At 44.0% G+C, this 22,411-nt stretch overlaps 1 protein-coding gene across 1 annotated transcript in view; it reads left to right on the plus strand.

Annotated features, from left to right (window-relative positions):
• Positions 1 to 22,411, plus strand: part of DLG3 (discs large MAGUK scaffold protein 3) — a 115,829-nt gene that overhangs the window by 90,752 nt on the left and 2,666 nt on the right. Inside the window, 10 exon segments of the mRNA XM_083422585.1 lie at positions 11,172 to 11,286; positions 14,725 to 14,901; positions 15,299 to 15,374; positions 16,073 to 16,172; positions 19,209 to 19,250; positions 19,962 to 20,012; positions 20,153 to 20,254; positions 20,605 to 20,777; positions 21,200 to 21,309; positions 21,797 to 21,888. Of these exon segments, the coding sequence (XP_083278711.1) occupies positions 11,172 to 11,286; positions 14,725 to 14,901; positions 15,299 to 15,374; positions 16,073 to 16,172; positions 19,209 to 19,250; positions 19,962 to 20,012; positions 20,153 to 20,254; positions 20,605 to 20,777; positions 21,200 to 21,309; positions 21,797 to 21,888 (1,038 nt within the window).

Raw genomic sequence — 22,411 nt, forward strand, 5'->3', positions numbered from 1 at the left:
CTTCTGAGAAGATTGGCAACTGTCTTGAATGTTTTCCACTTTTGAATAATCTTTCTCACTGTAGAATCATGGACTTAAAATAGGTTGGAGATGGCCTTAGAAGCATTCTGAGCTTCATGGGCAACAGCAATTGTTTCTCTAAGAGCATTGTGTCGTATTTCCTCCTTGGCATTGTGTTTAAACACACCTGAATGCTCCAGACCAGCAAACTAATAAAACTTCGGCTTTTATAGAGGTGGGCATATTTGCTGATGATCAATTAAGCAAGGGCATTTGATTAGCAGCCCCTGTCTGCTGCTTAGCCTCTTAATTCCTTTGGAAACAGTCAGGGTGTACTTAGTTTTTCACACATGTTTTCTTCATCTTGACTTTATTTCCATTGAATAAATCATGACACAGTGTATGCCATGTGCTGTTGTTCATCTGAGGTTGTATTTACCTAATTTTAAGACCTGCTAAAGAACAAATGATTGCTATTATGTCCTGATATGTAAAACCACAGAATTCAAAGAGAGTGCACTTTCTTTTTCCCATGACTGTACATCACAAAAGCAATAAACAACTTTTTTCCCACAGTGCTGACTTCTTTGCTCTGAACGCAGCCTGGTTTAGGGAAGTTTTTAATGTTTGACGGACTACTGTATTTTAATATTTTGTTGGAAGCCGCCCAGAGTGGCTGGGGAAGCCCAGCCAGATGGGCGGGGTATAAATAATAAATTATTATTATATTGGAGTATTAAGATTGGGAATGTTTGTAGGAAACATATATATACCTTAAAGCAGGGGTTGGCAAGGCTTACTGGGCATGGGCTGGATCACTCTTGTGGAGACCCTCAGTGGGCCGGACCAGCACAGCACGACTTCGGAAATCGCATCTGCGCATGTCCAAGGCCCCGGAAATCACTTCTGCACATGCTCAGACGCCAAAAATCACACCTGCACAAAAAACGATTTTTGGTGTCTGGGCATGCACAGAAGTGATTTCTGGGACCACGGACATGCACAGACGTGATTTCCGGCATCTGGGCATGCACAGAAGCGATTTCCGGAGCCATAGAAGAGAGTCCCCGCGCCATGCTGCGCTGGTTTAGCGCAGTGTGCAGGGACTCACTGGGCTGGAGGCTCGGTTCGGGGGTGGCTCATGGGCCGGTTAAGCGACCCTCATGGGCTGCTTCCAGCCCATGGGCCTTAGGTTGCTGCCCTCTACCTTATAGCTTTGCAGTGGTATAAGTCACAACTATCAAAGTTTTAGAAGACATCTGAAGGCAACCCCGTTTAGGGAAGTTTTTAATGTTTGATGTTTTATCATGTTTTAAATATTCTGTTGGGAGCCACCCAGAGTGGCTGGGGAAACCCTGCCAGGTGGGCAGGGTATAAATAAAAAATTATTATTATTACAAAAAGGGAATTGTAACTGTCACCAGGTATAATGTAGGGGTATGGGGATGTGAGTCTACACTCACACTGCAAAATTCCTAATCTTTAAACCCTTAACAATTACCAAATCAAAATAATCCTTGATGGTATTACCTGTTGTCTAACATACTACAGCCAAAGGTATAGATAAGTGCAGGCCACTCACCATATATCAAGCTTCATCCGCCACCAGCATCCCAATGGAAACAAGGGTCTCACTACAGTACTGTAAGACAGGGTTGTTCCGCCTGGCCTTTGGCTTGGAGTCAATTTTATTCCCTCCCCCTCTTTCTTTCTTTCTCCTTTCTCCTCCTGTGATGAGGCTGCATTTTAATTGTTTTAATGTTGTATTTTAATCTTGTTTTTAAGTTGTATTCATTCAACTTGTTTTTATTATTGTTTGTTAGCTGCCCTCATCCCCGCCATGGCTGGGGAGGGTGGGGTATAAATAAAATTTTTTATTATTATTATTATTATTATTATTATTACTTAGCTGTGTAGCTGACAGCTCCTTCTACCTAGAGATTGATTCCTTTCTGGCTTTTGAGGCTGACCTGTCTTCTTTATTTATGTCTTTCATTTCACTGTGTTGTCTAATCCTTGCTCTTGGATCCAGTAGGATTGAGTTGGTTTTGCCCCTTTTTCCTGCTTGCCCTGTTTCCTGCCACTAGATTCTGCGAAGCTTTGAGAACAGGCACTATTCTGTGCCTCAGGGCCTGGAAGTAAAACACCTGCCAAACTGCAGAGCCTGAAGACTGGTTATTTAACTCCAGATTTCTGTTTAACCATTCTGAATGGAATAAGGACCTTGGAGCCCTTGCCGAGTCTTTGTGGAAGCTGCTTCTAAGTTGCTGTGACTCTAAAAAGCTTAGTTGTCAGTTGCTAGCATGTATTAATGAGCCCAAGAGTCCCTCCTGGCTCATGCACTCTTACTACTTTACCTGAAGGTTAATAGCCATGTCTGCCCAATTTTATGTGGCACTTTTAAGGATATTGCTTGACACCTGAATTGGACCTACTACTAGTAGTGACGTGTTTGGTAGAAAGAATCTCTGGGAGCTGCTGTGTTACCAGTAAGAGGCTTATGCTAAACTTGCCTGTGGTTAATGTTAAACCTACTTCCTCCCCCACCCTTCTCTTGGCTATTTCTGCAGAGTACAGGTGGTATTTTCTGTAGCAGGAATTATTCATGTGCCAGTTCAGAAGGAGAGTGGTCAGTCTTAGCTTGGGTTTATGAATAGATAAACTAGGTAGCAATGGAATTGTCATTCAGGGACTGTTTTTCTGAACATGAACAAGGTAGCATATTTTCATCTCTGCTGAACTCATTTGCCTGTTCTAGTCTCTGCTAGATATCAGGATAGTACCAAGTGGAAATTCTGTCCCATCTTAGCCCAGGTTAAGAGGATTTTCAAAACTTCATTTACTGTTATGCTTGCTTCAGACCCAGCTGTATTCCACAGTTGCTACACCAGGAGTGGAACCTATGGCTGTCTAGATATTGGATTAAAACTCCTGTCATTCCTGACCATTGAGCATGCTCACTGGGATGCTGGGAGCCCATCCGTATCTGGAGGCTCTGCATCTTAGCTATGGTAACATTAGCCTGAAGCTGGTAATCAAGTTGGGATAATACACGTGCCACTTCTCTAGTGTACAGCCATTAACATTTTCTCTTCACTTATTGAAAGGTCCACTAACCAGTTCTATTACATTCTATAGTGCAGCTTTAGAATCCTACATGGTCTGCTGAAAAGGCCCTTGATAACGTCTCCTGCCTGTTTATGATAAAATGCCACTGCCGCAGCTAGAATATTATTGGCACAAAGGTGGAGAACAAGTCTAGTACCCACTAAGGAAGAATGGCAGTGTAAAGTGTTCGAATATGCTGATCTGGCTGGTCTGACGAACAGGATAAGAGACAACGAAGATGAAGAATGGACAAGGTTTATTGACTATTTCAAGAACCAGTATAGACAAATACATAGCTTAGCAGGTCTTGAGTAAAACCAGCAGAGTTGAAATATTTGATAGATAACAAACGATGATTAAAAAGAGTTGAATTATGCAGAGTAGTAGAAAAGCAAAGGAACTAGGAAAAGGGTGAAAGGGAAGTCATATGGTATATGTATACATGCTGTATTTGGTACAAAGTTGTAAGTGGGGGAGGGGAGGGGGTTAAATATGCTCTATGTTCCTGTTTTTGAAAATGCAAATAAAAAATAAATGGTGTGTTCCAACCATGGGGGGGAAATCCTGCATGGCCTACCACAGCAGTCTAATGGGGATTAACGCAGCTAATGGTACAGAGACTATATTACCTGAAGAGGTTTAGTATATTTCCAAACTTTGATCAATGCCTTTTCAATAATTCTTGGCAAACTTGAGCTGACAGGTTTACTTTTTTCAAACATTTGTTACTCTTTTTCTATCCAAGTAAATATAACTAGATGATGATTTAGCCAAATTTTATTATTTCCTAGTGTATTGTTGGGGTTAAAGTGTGGGACTAGGATTCAGGAGACACTGGCTTAAAATTGCACTCAGCCATGAAGCTCTGTTGGTGACTTGAGGCCAGTAAATCACACTTTACTGGTTGTTGTAAGAATTAAATGTTAGATGTGAGGAACAATGTATACTGCCTTGAGATCTTTGTATTAAGTACTGGATATAAATATAATAAATAAAACTCTTAGGAAAGATCAGCTGGAAGTATGTGAATAAAAGCCAAGGAATTTTTTAAAATTGCACAATGAAAGTGGATAGTTACATAAGGTCAAGGGAACCTACCTAGTCACATTCTGCATTAGAAATAAGTAGCATAAATGCTAATCTTTGCATCTATTTCTTTGCAGTTGTGAGCCATAGCAAAAACATTTTCAGTCTGCTTTTTTAGATATTTTGCATAATAACTTTTTAAATATATTTTTTATATATTTTGCATAAGAACTTTTAATATATGCAGCACAAGCCTACTGACCAAGTTAGTGCTGAGTTGGAATTGTTTTAGTTTACAAGTTTTTGCCAAATAATTTTAGCGCAGAATCTATAGAGGTCATTAGAAGCTGGAATTGATTTTGCAGAGTTTAGGTTATAATTTTGAGAAGAGATACTCCTACTTATTCTTAACATGGTTAAAACAGGTGCTTGACTGGGTACCCAGATGAGAATAAGGCTGTTCACCAAATTTGTGGCTGTGTGTGCATGCGCATGTGTGGATATGGCTGCTTATGGCATGTTTTCATGCATGCACATGGTGTAGGAGGAGATATGAGAAAAAACTGCTTTTTAGTAGCTGCTTCTTTACTCAATGAAAAGAGTAGTTTTCAGTTTCTATGTTGCCTGTACGCTACATAGACAGGATTTCTGTTTTTCAATGAGCTGCAAAAAGAAATGCCAATATGATACTTAAGGTTCTTGCTTTTGCAAATAGTGGTACCTCGGGTTAAGTACTTAATTCGTTCTGGAGGTCCGTTCTTAACCTGAATGTGATCTTAACCTGAAGCACCACTTTAGCTAATGGGGCCTCCTGCTGCCGCCGCACTGCTGGAGCACGATTTCTGTTCTCATCCTGAAGCAAAGTTCTTAACCCAAGGTACTATTTCTGGGTTCGCAGAGTCTGTAACCTGAAGCATATTATGTAACCTGAAGCGTATGTAACCCGAGGTACCACTGTACTAGATTGTTAGCCTGAGGGCAAGGACTGTAGTGATCTATAGCCTGCTCTGGGAGGAGTTTTGTTTTATTTTGTTTTTGCTGAAGAGCAGGTTACAATTTCTTTAACTAAAACAAGATATTCATTTAGATTAAGGTCTGCTTAAATTGCTGTATATCTATGGATGCCAGAAGCACAGGAATTGATGGTTTAAAGCAGGGGTTGGCAAAAAAAATTAGCCGCAGGCTGGTCTACTTTCCCAGACCTTGTGGCAGGCCGCCGGAGAAGCGGCACCAGTGGGGGAAAGCTGGAAGAAGAGGCAAGGGGGGCAGGTAGTCCTCCTCCCCAGCCCCAGCCGCTGCGCTTACCTTCCCTGGGGCTGCTGCCACCACCAGCGCTGCTGTTGCTTCTTGTTGGGTAGGCAGAGCGAGCTCATCCGTTCTGCTCTCTGGCCCACAGGAGCACCAGGGTGGCAGCAGTGGAGGGAAGATGAGAAGCGCGAAAGGGCTGGCTCCGGAGAGGGGCTCCTTAAAATGGTGCTCAGCCAGCTTAGCCCAGACCCCTTTCCTCCTCTAGGCAGGGCGGGGAGAAGCCAGGAGGAGGGAGGGAGGAAGCACCGCCGTGGTGTGAGGAAGGCGGGGGGATGGAATGGCACAGGGGGAAAATGGCACAGCCCAAACGAACAGAATCCCCACGCCAATCCACGTGCCGGATCCTAAAGGCATTTGGGCCTGATCCAGCCCATGGACCTTAGTTTGCCGACCCCTGGTTTAATGTAAATATTAAATATGACCAAGCTTTAAATAAGAGTTAGCATCAGTTGTTCATGGCAGCAACTTTATGCCTGGATGAATAACTACTGACGAAGAAGCAAGTGCAATGAAAGGAGGAATGTGGTAGAATTCTGGAGAGAAAGGTAGAGCCCAAAGTTATAGTGAGGGAAAGGGGCTGTCCTAGTGAAAACCAGGCCTTGCCTGCTTTACATCTCAGTAAGCCAAAATATGACTTAACATGACCACGCAAATGTGGTGGCTTTTCATTAGGACCTCACACTTACTGTAGCCAAGGTCTGTCCTATGATTGCAGATTGTGGTTAAGGAGGAGAGACCTTACCCACAATCCTGGGTTCAGATGTCATGACAGACCAAACCTTGACTGCTGCCATCCTGCACTGACTTAAAAAGCCCAGAGAAGAGCAACGTGGCCACAGTTGCCTTCTTGGGAACCAGCTTGATCATGCATTCATGCTAAGCCATTATTAGCCATAGTTTTGGTGTGCCAAGGATATCCATGCTACCTCTTCCCTGTTGAAGAAAATCCCTCCATTTTAACAATGAAACCAATGGTAGGGTAAGATTCTGGGTGTGTTGGTGGTGGTGGGATCAGTGAACCTTGCTATTTTCAAACACATTAATCTCATTAATCGCATTTGCACAGCTCTGATCAGAGTTTGTTCCCAAACAGTACTGCCCATTTGGTTTTGTTCCCATTCCTCTTGTTTGTAGAGGTTTAGGGGCTGTTGTCCATGAGACTGCAAGCATTACATTGACTGTTCTGGTGTGCTTTGTCAATATTTGCTTTCCAGGAAAACTTGCCGGGGTCTCTGTAGCATGAGTGTTGCAAGGTACTTAAAAGATTTGTGGCATGGTCCATACATACAAATTCGCATAAAGTTTTCCTACAGTATATGTGCATGTACTGTTTGTATATATATTCCAATTCAGATTTTAGAATCTCAGTGTTGCAGAATTCAAGCCAACAAATTTCCCATCCAGATCTTCCAGATAAATGGATTAATTTATTTTGCACCCTATCTCAGATCATCACAACTTAGTTCCTGTTCAGTTCCTTTACCCCTAATTCATTTCCCAATAGATCCTTCTTGCCATCAGGATTGAGTCCCTTCCCTTCTAGGTAGTCATCTTGACATAATATCTTACCTGTGGCACTTAAAAGATCTTGGGACCTGATCCACTATGCACCCAGCAGTACCACTTGTTCTGTAAATCTATGGACCAGTAGCACCATTCAGACTAGAAAAAGTGTATGTCAACAGGTGCTATTTGATACCTTATGCAGAGTGTGGCTCACTTGCTTTGCATTTGCTATCCCTTCTTCCCCTTCCTTAGGGCTGCTTTACAGGCTAAATTTTAGTGGGTATATCCTGCAGACCCACACTGTGTACTTGCTAAAGCTGTAATGGTTTGAACTGGTTATTAGGTTTTTTTTTCCTGTCACCTGACTGCCTGTTACTTGACTGCAGTCAAACATTCCAAGAATACCACTGTGTCAGCTTATTATAGTTTAATTTTGTAGCAAGGACTGCTTGCCCCCTAGCCTTGCATCAGTAGGTGGAAAATCTGTCACCATATCAAAGTTTCTGTCTTTGGCCACCTTCTATAGCAGCAGGTATCTCCAAACACTACTGCAAGTAGTCATCAGTGGCAAAGGCTGCTACCTAATAGTGTTGGACTAAGATCAGAGGGACCAGGTTCAAATCAGTCATGCAGCTGATTAGGCAGTGTTGGGTCAGTATTGCACCTCACGGTGTGGTTGGCATTCTAAATGGATAATTTATGCTGCCTTGAGCTGCTTGGGGGAAAGATGAAATAGAAATATTATAAAATAATTCATTGTTTTGAAACAACATGCATACCTATCAAACTTGTTTATGATTTTAAAATATTTGGCAATATATTGACTAGTCATTTGAGCAACTCCATTATTTGACCGCTCAGATGGCCAGCCTAGTGGTTATAGACTCTTTTTTTCTACACATAGCACCAGCGTTCAACATTTTTCCAGGCACATTTTGCACTTGGCTGTCGGTCACTTGCAACCAAGTGAAGCTGCCCAAGCACCAGGATGGTGCCTGACGTCTCCACCATCTGGAGGTGCATGCCTGGGGAATCCTTGGATTTTGACTGTTTTGCACTCGAGCAACACAACCTGTGGAATAGAATTTTATGTACAATTAGAATGAATTTCAGGAACCAAAAAGTCTTGTTGAAAAATAGGACTTTTGAGCCACCTGGCTCAAAAATGGCAACTAGGTATTCTGTTATGGCAACTGTAACCACATTTGGCACCTAGCTTATATCTGAATAGAATAGAAATTGCACTGCTGCAGCGCAGCAGCAGTGGGAGGCCCCATTAGCTAAAGTGGTGCTTCAGGTTAAGAACAGTTTCAGGTTAAGAACGGACCTCCAGAACGAATTAAGTGCATAACCAGAGGTACCACTGTATGTGGATGCAGCTAGTTCTAGGTTGCTCGTAAGCTGCTTGGAAAGATGCCCTTCTCCTGTAATCAGAATAATTTGGGGCGGGGGGTTGTGTGTGAAGCACAAATAAGATGATAATCTGCTTTTGATTTTGTATACAGTTGCTGTTTGCATCTTTTGACCTTCATATTTAAGGTTTTGAAGAAAATGCTAATGGTACATTTGAAGCAATATTCAGAAGAGAACTTTTAAGTGATTCATGTTGATTTTTATCTGTATTTTGTTGATGCTTTTATTTTTGTATTGTATAGTCAACTTGCAACTTATGTGTGTTTAACATATACACTTTCAACTATGCAGTTGGAGGCTGGCCGAGTGAAATTGCACAAATTAAATGCACTGAAGGCATAGAGCTTAAAAGCTCTTTTTGCACAGGGTTTTCCTGGTGCAGAAAGAGTCTTGACTTACTGGGAGGCTTTCAAGTACAGTGGTGCCTCGCAAGACGAAAAGAATCCATTCCACGAGTCTCTTCGTCTAGCGGTTTTTCGTCTTGCGAAGCAACCCCATTAGCGGATTAGCGCTATTAGCGGTTTAGCGGCTATTAGCGGCTATTAATGGCTTAAGGGATTAGCGGATTAGCTGCTAAAAGGCTATTAGCAGCTTAGTGCCTTAGAAAAAGGGGGTGGGGAGCGAAAAAAAATCTCAGGAACTCGCAAGACATTTTCGTCTTGCGAAGCAAGCCCATAGGAAATTCGTTCTGCGAAGCACATCCAAAACGGAAAACCCTTTCGTCTAGCGGGTTTTCCGTCTTGCGGGGCACCACTGTACTCCTGAGATCTCAGACAGCCCCGCAAGATCTTGTGAGAGCCTTCCAGAGCCCGGTAAACAGGGTGAACAACTCAGAATTCTCTCTGTTGCTTGGGGAATAAGACCCATTTGACATGCCAGTTCAAGAAAGTAAGATTGCTTACTCAGGGGTGGTTCCAAGATGTATGTATGTTTGTTTATTAACTATATGCAATTTTGATTTTATGTGCTATCCCTGGAACGTGACCTAAGCACAAGATGTGTGTCAACAGTATTACAGTTTGAATTCTGTGGAATGTATACTGTAATATAATAAAATACAATTTAAAAGCAGCAGTAAAAATGCTGTGAAAAAAATCATACAGCATCCAGCACACAGCACATTAGAATTGTTACAACAGGCAGAAAAATCTATATTTTCTGCTAAGGCCACCAACAATTATCAGTTGGTCTGGGAGTTGGGGAACCACTGGTTTAGATAATCCCTAGAACCACTGCCAGAGTTAGAAAGCTTTTATTTAAAAAAAAATAGTCAAAATTCTTAGGCTTTTGTCTGTGCCACATAGCCAATTCTGTGAAATTCCATGCACAAGAATCTTGGAAGCTGAATGGTCTAGCAGCCTATATGCTGTTGGAGAATGTCTGTGCCTCCCAGGAGCAGTGGGAAGCTGTCTCCTACTGCAGGCAGGGGAAACTGTATAAAATTGGAATATATACAGCTTTCAGGTTCTGCACATCTTCTAAAAGGGTATTTATTCTGCTAAATTAGCCCACTCTGAAGAAAACCCCTCACAGTCTCTATTCAGCCCCTTACCAAAGTTCCCTGTACGCTGAGTGTGCACCTGCTGCTACTACTACTTAACTTTTATTTAGCAACTATATATCCTAGGTACTTATATAGAGCATAATTATTTTTCCTACAAAAAGAGGATGCAGCGTTGAATTCAGAACGCAAAGCCAAAGGCCCACCTCTCTTGAATACCTTGCTTAACTGTAATATATTGCTATAACCTATTTTTTAGGGTGGACTAAATAAAAGGGGTGAGCAGGGTACATTAAATCTATTTAATATTGATAGCATCACCTATGTAATAATAATAATAATAATTTTTTTATATATATATATCCCGCCCTCCCCAGCCGAAGCCGGGCTCAGGGCAGCTAACAACAATAAAACAGTACAAAAGTACAGCACAAACAACAATCTAAAATCATTCATTATAAAATTAATTAATTCAATAATAATAAATTACTGCGTGCATATTGAGTACCTAGGTGCATATTGATGATTAAGAACATATGAGGAGCCTTCTGGAACAAGGTTTCATCCAGACTGTTTCCAGCAGTCGCCAGGTGTTTCTGAGAAAGCTCTTTACCAGAGCAGGAGTGCAGCTGCCCTTCTGCTACTGGTGTTCAGACACTTGCTGCCTCTGAAAATGGAGGTGTTATGAACCAGCTAATCTTTGGCCATCAGCACTTTCTGTAGCTGTGAATTCCATAAGTTAATTATGTATTGTATGAAAACAGTGCTTTCTACAGCCTGTACTGAACTTGCTGTCAGTTATTTTTTATTGGGTGACTGAGTTCTAGTATTGTGAGAGGAAGAAAAAACTCAATGTTCTCTTCATACCACCCACAATGTTTTAAACTGTCATGCACCGCCTTAATTGTAAAGCTCCAAATCCGTTATCCTTTCTTCATTTGGTGTTCCATCCCCTCAATCACTTTAGTTGCCCTTTTGTACCATACAATTGTACCATGGATCTGATACTCAGTTGCTCAACATTCATCGGTCACTGTGAGCTGTCTCTCTAGCACATCTATATGCATTTTGCACTATTGAGCAGGAATGCCATGATCCGACTTATACAATCTGCAGCTTTCTAGGCCCAGATCTCAGTTGGCCCTTGATAGCTAATGTGAACTGTCTTCACAATGTGCATTTTGGAGCTTCTTTCTGGTCCCTTGCAGATAAAATATATACTGTGCTTAATTGAATGGGGACACGAGGTGAGCAAAGGTGTTGTATGCCTGTTTCCTCCCTGAACTCACCAGCATCATTTTTCTTGCAGAGTACAGCCGTTTTGAGTCTAAGATCCATGACCTCAGAGAACAGATGATGAACAGCAGCATGAGTTCAGGATCTGGCTCTCTTCGGACAAGTGAAAAGCGGTCTCTCTATGTCCGGTAAGTAAAGTTGCCACCCTTTCTCGTATACATATTGGTCCTCCTGGACATTTCTTTGAGTGTGCTGTACTAGTAGAAGGTCTGTCTGATTTTTTTGGAAGTCTCTTTTTTCCAGGAAAAGGAGGTATCTTGTGATGCTTAGCTTTGTTCTTTTAGACCAAAGATTTTACTGGCACATGTTGCCTTTTCATTGGTAGCAGTACCTTTCACGGCTCAAGCACACTCAGCAGTGGCTTGGCTGTGCTGGGAGAGTTTGCTACATGCCTTGAGTGTCATCCTTTAGGCCAAGACACTGTGTAGCTAAATTGAATATAGCCTTTGTCACCTCTCTGTGACACCATGCTATATTAGTCTGTATTTCCCATGTGTGTGTCCTCTGTGTGTTGCAGTGGTGGACCTTGGGCTTTTAAATTTCAATGGGGCCCTGTGTGACACCAAAATTTGGTGCCACCTCTCTGCTTCTCACCCTCTGTTGTTGTCATTGTTATGGTGCCATCTAGGCTCAGTGCCTAGTGCGAACAAATCACTCCCCTAAATCTGCCTCTGTATCTTGCTATCTGTAGAAAGAAAAGGAGTTGGATTGCTATTGCCTTCTGGAAGGGAAGCCATTTTTAGATGAGAAAAGTATTACTATTAGGCAGGCAGCTTTGCAGTATTTTGGCACCTGCTTTAAAAAACAGGCAGGTAATTTTAACACATAATTTATTTTGTATGTTTGTTTTAAAACTGCTTGTTTTATTTATACTTTGTGGTTTTTTTGTAATAGGTCAGCTTGTTTTTAACTTTTTATATTTATAATGAATATTTTATGTGAACAGGCTTTTTGTTGATTAAGTGATGTGTAAATCTTGTTAAATAAAATACAAAGTTGCTGAGGTCAGCAGGCTACCTATGATTTACCCTATGTGTGCAGTCTTCTGTGACTTGTCCGCTGCCACTTCTCTGTTTGTCACAGGATAACTGCTTTGAGCAGCTAATTGGACAGAACAGCTAGGTAGGGAGGGACACGATGAGCCTGTAGCAGCAGAGCTATTCCTTTGTTTCTTTTTTCTTTGCTTGCTGACACTATGCCTGTAAGAGGCTAACAAATCTGTTGCCTCAGGAAGAGTTGTTGGGCACAAGGATTTCAGAGACTTGGGTCTTCCCTAACTTTGGGGGAGATACCAAACTTAAGCAATCTGATCCAGTTACGTAAAGCACAAGCCAGTTTTGTAGCTGAGAGTGGTTGGCTCATTGAAGTACATGGATGATTTCAACTGGTTTGTTGCTCATTGCTGCTGATGGATATGTCTTCTGGAGCTCCCCACCTTCATAGACACTTTCAGCTCACATAGTTTGCCTTTTTAAAGATAGATTGCCTGTGCTGTAAGGGCTTCTTGTTAACTGTTAAGCTAGCTTGTGTAACATTCTTGATTGCTCCTGTGATTGAGACAGCATTCTGCAAGTCCTTTTGCACTTGGGCTAACCTGCCCAACCCTTCCGGGTGGGGTAGTTTCGGGCAGGTTTTAACTGAAACTGTTGGAATGGTCTGTCATGCTGCAGGTAGTGGTAATTACTAGGCTTGCTGAAAAATTGTGTTGGGTTGCAAGACAGTCTCATAGTGCACATACGGACCCTGGCTGAGGTACTGCCTGGGTGCCTTCCCCAGTACAGCAAATAAATCCCTAAGTCCAACATGGGCTCTCGCCTTCTCTTCTTCCGGGAGAATGCTAAAGGTACTTGCAGGAGACCACAGCAGGTAGGAGTCTGCCTTTCAAAGAATACAGTATAGCAGAAAGTAGCCCCTTTAGTGGGGAGAAAGTGGAATTCTGGAAATGACAGCACCCTAAAGATTGTTAAACTGTTGGGCAAGGTATAACCACTGAAGTCCTAGGACAGGGTGGCAAAGAACTTTGGAGCATCCTGCTTGGCAGAATAAATAGTCAGTTCCACCACTTTTGGAGAACACAAATAGAAGTTACAGACTTTGAAAGCCACAGATTTGTAGCTGTTAGAGAAACTCACTGATACAGTGGTACCTCGGGTTAAGTACTTAATTCGTTCCGGAGGTCCGTACTTAACCTGAAACTGTTCTTAACCTGAAGCACCACTTTAGCTAATGGGGCCTCCTGCTGCCGCTATGCTGCTGCTGCACGATTTCTGTTCTCATCCTGAAGCAAAGTTCTTAAACCGAGGTAATATTTCTGGGTTAGCGGAGTCTGTAACCTGAAGCGTATGTAATCTGAAGCATATGTAACCCAAAGTACCACTGTACTTGAAATCCAGTGTTTCAGAGCAGCTTCTTGGTTATCCTCTTTGAATTAGAGCTGTATTGCCCGTGGAGAGTCAACAAACTGTTAATGCACAGATTGTTTCTCAGCAGTTTACAAAACATAAAAAGCAATTGTACAACATTCTTAAGATACAGAATAATTAAATATATACATAATTCAGTGTCAATAGCTGGAGCCTATTTGATGGACTTGCTAAACAGTTTCAGCCATGTGCTTCTGTGGAAAGCCCTCTGACAGCGCTTTGCTTGAATCCTATGTGTAGTGCTCAGTGGAGGCACTTTGCAAATTGTTGCTTGGCTATGGCACTTCCTTCTTCCAAGTGGGCTAGCTAACACTCTGACTGCTGAATATTATGGTTTTTCAAGATAATTAAAGTAAAAATCTTAATTTTAGCACTGAGAGCCAGCATGAAGTACAGTTCTAGGAACAGACACTGGGCCACAATTCCATTCCAGAAAGTTGGCCCATTCAGCTGTACTGCCCTTCTGAATTGGAGGAGTTAACCCAGTGCTGCCTGCTTGTTTTCTCCAGCCAGCTACTCAGCTGCTGCACAAGGAAACCTGAATAATTGTGGGGCAGAAATAGTTTTACTTGGTATATGGATATGTCTCAAGGTGTCCAGTTACAAGAATCTTGTGTGAATGAGAGCTTATCAGAAACAAAGACCTGAGCACAATGGAGATCTTACTGAAGGGAAGGCCTTAGCTCAGTGGTAGAGCCCACATTTTGTATGGAGATGGCCCCAAGTTTTCTTCCCAGCATCTCCAGGTTGGATTCAGAAAAACTCCTGCCTGAAACCCTGTAGTGCTGCAGCTTGGTTCCCAGGGCTTGGGAACCTTTTAAAGCCCCAGAGCCATGTTCCCTCATAAGGTTGGGAGCCACATGCCAGTAGTGGGCAGGGCCAGAGAAAAGTAGCTCAGAGTGTCCCAGTTTAATACAGTAGGCTACATTCCAGCCACACAAGATGCATTCCAGCCAGGCAACGGCACTCAAGCAGGACATGAAGCATGGCCAAGTAAGAATCCTGAGAACAATATGGAGAGGGGCTACATTTGGCCCCCAGTTCTGAGGTTCCTTGTGTAGACAGTATTGAACTAGGTGAATCAGTGATCTGACTTGCCAAAGGCATCATCCTATACTCCTAATGTTCTTCATTCCTGTACAGAGCCCTTTTTGACTATGACCGAACTCGGGACAGCTGCTTGCCCAGTCAAGGACTGAGTTTTTCTTATGGGGACATCTTGCATGTGATCAATGCCTCAGATGATGAGTGGTGGCAGGCGAGGCTCGTGACCCCTCATGGAGAGAGCGAGCAAATTGGCGTCATTCCCAGCAAGAAAAGGTGAGTGTTCATTCTGTAATAAGAGCTAGATCCCAGCTGATATTGCCCACCCGTGGCCAGCCTGCTATCTTTCAGGTGTGCCTGAAATAGCCTGCTAAAAGTAGCTAGTCAGGGAGGGGTGGCCTTTTTTTTGGCTCTTCACTTATTTATGGCAAGCAAAGTGAACATTTCTTCATGTCCTGCTGGGCAGGGAAGGTGCTACCCATCACAGAGAATGGCTGTGGCTGTAAACTTTGCCCCATCTAATGTAGAACCGCAGACCTGGTAGGAAGAATAGCTAACCACTCATTGTGGTATGTCTGAGAAAGAAATGGGTCCTGGGGAGGGAACAAGGATCAGTGGTGTGCGGGGAGCCACACTTGAATGTAATAATATATTTTTCTCTTGATGTAATCAGAGTGGAAAAGAAGGAAAGAGCACGGTTGAAAACTGTGAAGTTCCATGCCCGAACTGGAATGATAGAGTCCAATCGGGTAAGTGCTGTTCAAGGGGGGGAGGGTTGGCACGCAGGAATGGTTAACGAGGTAACTTAATAAATGTAATCATGCACTGTCCAAGGTGGTACAACAGTTAATCTAGATCAGGGGTTGGTGGAATTATTTGAGCCTAAGTTTGGTAGCTGGAGCATCCTTAAGAAAAACTTGTGGACTGGAACTCCTCAGACTTGATTTGTCCTCGGACATGAAGATAAAGCCCAAAGCCCTGGCCCAGTAGTCTTGCAGCATCCTGCTTTTGCCCCATGGCACAGGTTACATTACTGACTGCCAACCGCAGATGCACTAGAACTGGCTCAAAGTTGTTGACGGAATGCAGGGACTGTGAATATATTGAGTGGTGGGGAAGCCACAGACAGGGAAGTGTTAGTGACCCTTCTGGTGATGCAAGGGTTGGGCCATAAGGGACACATCTTTGTTGCTGTGGAAATGCTGATTGGTTAGTCATCTTCCACCATCCCTAAACCCATTTTTCTCTGCACGTAATTTTTCTCTTATTCCCGTTTACATGTAATTTCCATTATTTCATTTGAGGGGGTAGCTTCCCTGACACTGATCATCATTGCCTTTTCATTTTATTTTTTCTTGCATGCTTTAAACTCCATTGTTTGTTCTTTTTGTTCTTTTTGTTGTTTTTTTCTTTCTTCCCCCTCCTTCCATCTCCATCTTCTTCACAGTCGATCAAAACGAAACGTAAAAAGAGTTTCCGCCTCTCTCGAAAGTTCCCATTTTACAAGAGCAAAGAGAACATGGCTCAGGAGAGCAGCGTACAGGACCGTAAGTAGCAGCTGCCCTGCTCAAATTCTGGCTTGGGAGGTTCCTGTGGCCAAGGAGCAGCATGCTGCTCACAAGAAGTACTGTTCCAGCACCTGTGGTAGTGAGGCCTTGCTGGATTCGGTACTGCAATGGGGACTGCACTATCCAGAAAGGCCTCAGCTTCCCCAAGGCCACGAACAGCCCCTTGGAGTGAGCATTGCTGTTCAGCTGCCTGTGTTGAGAGATGATCCAAGTCCAAGAGGTGTTCTGCTCCCTGCTGTCGTCAAGTTGAAACAAGCAGTGGTGTAGCAGAGGTTGCCAGTTGCTCCTGGTATCCGCAGTCACTGTTGCTTGCTCTCCCTTACCTTATCTGCACTAGTTATGCTTCCAGACCACCCTTGAAACTTGTGTCCTTTGATAGGGGATCTGCCAACCTCTTGAGTATGCCACCTTTTCCTAACTTTCTGGTGACTGACCAACATTCTCCCTTCTCTACTGTCATAGGCCAAAATTCCTGTATAAGAATACAGTAATGCAGCTTGCTCCATCCGGTGTTTTTGGAGAGCCCAGTCCTGTGGGTATCACAGAAGCTGCTGGTGAAAATACAGGGCTTTGGTTGCCAGCATACCTCCCTTCTCCGCCCTGTGATGCAAAATAGATTGAGCCAACAGGCAAAAAGATGTGCACCAGTGCAATACATAAAGGTTGCATAATTTGGGCTACTGAGGCACTCTCTAAAACAGCAATAGTACATGTGACTTAATGGAGAACACTCTCTTAATGCCATATATATGGGAACAGGTCACTGATGAAAGAACTGCCCTGTGTTTGCTGTCAGGCTCGTGTGGCTTGGCTGCCCCTGTGTCATGGGCTCTAATATTAACCTACCTTAATGCCTTCATACGAGGCAGAATTATTCCAGGACAAATGATTTGTCATCTAGCCCAGTATTGTCTACTCTGACTGGCAGTGCTTTTCCAGTGACTTTCCTTTCACCTGCATCCTTTTTCTTTAAATGAGGAAATACAAGGACTTGAACTGGGACCTTCTGCATGTAAAGCATACATACTGGCACGGGCCAGCGTGCCTTCTCCTGTCATTGACACTGCAATAAAAGCAGCAATCAAAAAGCTTGGTTGCAAATGCTGGGCTTGTGGGAGCCAGAGAGTGTATTGAAATGCCTGGAAAAGCTTCCAGTTCTGCAAGAGGTCTTCACAGTCTGGGCTTTGTGGAACAGGGCTGATACCTGGGGCTAGCTCCTTCCTCTTGTATTGTTCATCTACAAACAGTTTCATGCTGATACCTGCAGTCAGCTGTAGAATTAAGAGTGGCAAGTGTGGATTAATGGGGGAAATGAATGAAATGGACAAAGCCATCTGTTTGTCAGTGTTTTTCTTGGACTTGTTGCTGGAGTCCATGCCTCTTGATACTAGTTGTCCAGGAGAATTTTGGAAGAACAAGGGACTCAGTTTGGTGACACTGACCTGGTTAGTCTGGTGGCTCAAAAACACAGGGTCTTATACTCTGCTTCTTCCACAGAGAGGTAGGAAACCTGTGGCTCTCCAGGTGCTGTTGAACTCTGAACTCCCGTCAGCTATAACTGGCATAGCTAGTGGTCAGAGATGATGACAGTTGGGAGTTCAGCAGCGCCTGAAAAGTCACAAGTTGCCCATCTCTGGACTAGATCATCTAGTATTAAGCAGTATTAAGTAGGGCTCAGAAATACCCAGAGACATTGGTGCTAAAATGTGTTGGGAAACTGAATAGTCTTGGCCTTCGGGAGGTGGCTGAGCCTAGAGCTTTGGGCAGGAAATTCTGAATGCCCAGAGGGTTTGGGGCAGAGAGGATCTTTGAAAGTGTTGGTCAGGAGCTTTAACTTCACTTGCTATTGCAGCTCTCTGCCATTCTGCACTCCTGTCACTAATGCTGTCCTGGCTCTGTCTCTCCTCTCCTCTTCTCTCCTCTCTTCCTCTCTCTTCTCTTCTCTTCTCTTCTCTTCTCTTCTCTTCTCTTCTCTTCTCTTCTCTTCTCTTCTCTCCCCTCTCCCACTTCTGGCTGGCTGTGAATCAGGACTTCCCTGGGTTAAGTGACGATTATTATGGCGCAAAGAACCTGAGTAAGTGAAATTTCACTGCACATGATCACTTTTCATTGCTAGCATGTGTGTGACTGGAAACAAGCTTCTACGCTTGGAGCAGCCACACCATCCCTGAGCCCAGTCAGACCATGGCCACTTCTGAACATCATGTGGGCCGTAGCCTGCTATGGAGCAAGAGAACTGAGCCCACTTCTAGCATGTGGCCAGTGAATAGGCTTTGTGAACCTGTCCCTAAAAGACAGCTCACCACTAGAGTGCAGTGAGGAGTACAGTAAACGGGCCAGGACTTCCTGATTACTTGCAAGCAAGTTCTAGGGAAGGATGTTGGCAAGGCAGAAAGGAGGTCCTGGTGTTAGGAAATCCTAAGTGGATGAAGCCTTGCTTTCTGCCCTGTTGGCATTGTCTGAGAGCCCCTTTTCACCCATGCCATATAGAAATGGGAATCCCTCAGCCTGCAGTATCTTAGGGCAGCCCTGTAGTTTTTTGTCTTGTCTTCACCTGCCTGCTCTGCCAGCACCTACCTTTCCTTTTCCCAACCCCCTCTTGTAACTCTCAGTGATAAGATTGTGCCTTAATGACTAGGAAAAGGAAGCAGACTAGAAACAGGATTGTGTGTCTGAGCTTCTCCTGCCTGTGCTTGGGGTCCCCTGTGTACACCTGCTGGGGATGAGCTACTGGGGGTGGCAGGATATATGTGGTGTTGCACTTTTGTCTTGGCAAGAGATCCATGAATCTTTTTGCTTCTAGAGAGTAGGGGAGACAATATTTCCTCAAAGAATGCACCAAGTTACCATAAGGTGGGGACGTAGAGCATGTACTAACTATCTGTTCAGCTTGCCCTTGCACTGTTCTTCTCTCTCCCTCCCCACCCCACCCCTGTTCTTGTCATCATCAGTTGGTGTCTGTCTTCTCTTGTTGCATCTGTTTGTACTGAATCAGGGTCTCTTTCTTGGTTGCAGAGAGCGTGACATCAAACACCAGTGACAGCGAGAGTAGTTCCAGTAAGTGTCCCTCCCCTTTGTCCCATACTTTCTGCATGCAAACCCTGAAGATCCTCTGCTTGCTTCACTCTGTGTTGGAGGACAAGACTTGTTTTCCCACCCCTTTCAGGGCTGTTTTAGAGCTAGGTCTCCAAACATGTGTTGGGACAGAACTTAGAATAAATCTTCAACCATGTATTTGTGTGTGTGGATGTAAGATGGATAGGTTCCACAAAGCCACAAACTCTGCATTTTCTTTTTAGTTCTAGGGCCTGAATGCTAAGTAGTTCCCATTCAGATACTGTCCCTGTGGAGTTATGATACCATCTTGCAAATATTGGTGGAATCTAATGTTGCTAAAAGTTCAGTCTGATAACTGGGTAATCCTGAACTGGATGCAAAGATGATGCCCATTTCCCTTGGTACAGAGGCTGCTGCCTGCATTTATTTTGCAGGCTTTGGAATGTGTGCCTCTAGGGCACTTGCCCTTCAGTGCTGGGGATAGCATTCTTTGGAAGATGGCTTCTCTCAGAGGTTCTTCCCTCTAAAGTTGGAGCACATACTGTAGGGAAGGCAGTTCTTCTCACTAATCGTTGTAGAGAAATGCAGCTTTGTACCTGAGAATTGTGTGTGCTTTGCCACTCTGCTCCTGCCACTTTTGGGTGGCTGGGAGGTTGTTGCTGCAAAGACATCTGCAGCACAGGCTGACTGTTTCCTCTCCATTTCTTTCAGAAGGGCAAGAGGACACAATTCTGTCATATGAACCTGTGACCCGGCAAGAAAGTAAGTTGGCAAAGAAGAGCTTGCTGCACTACAATGAGTGGAAGCTCTCATGTTCCTCTGCTTTTCCTGGGTAGTTTTTTCAGAGTTGACTTGAGGCAACACTTTAAGGCTCCCTCATATCTTTGTGGCTATGTTTACAGTTCACTATGCGAGACCAGTGATCGTTCTGGGACCCACGAAAGACCGAGTCAATGATGATCTCATCTCAGAGTTCCCACACAAATTTGGTTCCTGTGTGCCACGTAAGTGCTGGTCCCCTGCAGGGAGAAGAGTGTTCTGGGATAGCCTAGCATGGGTTAATTCAAAGTGAAATTGAGAAACTTGCACCTAAGCAATGGCTGTAAGCCCTGCACCCTGTTTGAATACTTGAATGAGAAGGGATGGAGAGGGCTCAACATGGCAGCCAGGATTCTGCTGTTAGTTGGTCCTTCTTTTTTTCAACATACTGCAGATGCTGGGTTGTACAGCCAAAGTTAGCCATACCTGTTAATTTGCCTGAGAAGATGGGGACTCTGAGCCCATAGTTGTGGACATTGCTCCCTGAGCAACAGAAAGGGCTGATGCATTCCAGATTTGCTATGTTCTATTCCAGACACTACCAGGCCTAGGCGTGAGAATGAGGTAGATGGGCAGGATTACCACTTTGTGGCATCCCGGGAGCAGATGGAGAAGGACATTCAAGACAGCAAGTTTATTGAGGCTGGGCAGTTCAATGACAATCTCTATGGGACCAGTATTCAGTCTGTGCGGGCTGTAGCAGAACGGGTAAGTAACTGTGTCCAGGACAACATGTGATAGCTGTGGCTGCAACCTCCTTAGGATTTCTGTCATAGCTTCTCAGGTACTGTTCATGAGTTCTCTCTGCCCTGTGACTGAGCCGTTAGCACAAAGTGCAATACATTCAAGTTAAATTATTGTGGGCTTGGGACACTTGAAAGCATCACTTTTAATTGGGAATAAAACACTGAGGCCCTTTTGGGACTGATGTTGCAGGTTCAGGAGGTTATTGCATGCAAGAGAGTGCCAGCCCTAGAGTGACCCAGACATGATCTGATTTTTGATGTAGTTATACTCACCTAGTGACCAGGGCGTGTGTTGTGATCTTAGAGTGGGATTTTTGTTTGTGGGGGCTTGTTGAAACTGCTTAGCAAAAGGCTTGGTAATAACTGGCACCCTCGGTACTGCAGGGGAAGCACTGTATCCTTGATGTGTCTGGCAATGCCATCAAGAGGTTGCAGCAAGCACAACTGTACCCAATCGCCATTTTCATCAAGCCAAAATCCATCGAAGCACTCATGTGAGTAGTATGGCAGCTGTGAATATTTGTTATCCTGCCTGCTGTTGGAGGGTGTGTGTGTGCGTGTACACGCAGTGGGGAAAAGGGGATGCCATGAAGAGAAAGTGGCTGCCTCTTCTGCACTTGGGTCAGCTTAGGGGCCACTGCATGCTCTTTCAACACAGCGCTTGCCTGTTGGGATTCCAGCCACCGATAGGCCCACCTTAGAAAGGAAAGCTTTCCACAGACAACTATAATTCCTGATCACTGGGTGTTCTAGCAAGGGCTAATGGGAATTGTAGACCAACATCACCTTCTGTTCAGGCTACCTATCCCTGAACTGAAGACTTACAGCTTCAAGCGACTTGTTTCAATTGCAGCATTGCCAGTGGAGCTGTACACAAGCCTATTTTTGGATTTTGCACTCTTACACAGTGGCCAGAAATGTGCCTGGGCTTGTGCCAGGTCTCGTGTATTTGTACTGAGTCTCTTCCATTTGGGCTGGCAGGGAGATGAACCGGAGGCAGACATACGAACAAGCCAACAAGGTATTTGACAAAGCCATGAAACTGGAGCAGGAATTTGGAGAATATTTTACAGGTGAGAATCTAGACTGTTCCTGAATGACTGGTGATGACATTCACACTCACATTTTTTGTGAAGCAAAGGGTACAGGCAGAAACCATTTTAGGTTTGTCCAATTGGTGTGCAGGTCCTTCTGGACCTGGAAGAGGGCAGAATGGGGGCAAGGCAGGGCATGTGAGGCCTGGGAGCAGAACCCCATGTGAAATGGTCAACACCTGTACCTGTGCTCACCAAGGATTTTAAAAGGAGGAGACTTTAAGGCACAGGCTAGGCTAGGCTGGAAAAGTGTCAGGGCTGGCAATCCTTTGAAAAGGTTGCAGCAATCTCCTGCCATCTCCATCAGGTTTCTAGCAGGGTACAGGGTATCCCTAGGAGGTTACAGCAGATGTTACATGGTGTGCTTTAGAAAAGGTAATGCAAGATGAAATTCACGTGTTGGTGTCTTTTAAAGTAGGCTGGCTCAGAAAGCTGTTTCCAGTGCTGAACAAGTAGTGCAAGTTGGTTCTGCTGCAGTTAGTTGCTCCTGAAACCTGTTCTC

This window comes from Podarcis tiliguerta (assembly GCF_965153285.1).
Source record: "Podarcis tiliguerta genome assembly, chromosome: Z".
NCBI lineage: Eukaryota > Metazoa > Chordata > Lepidosauria > Squamata > Lacertidae > Podarcis > Podarcis tiliguerta.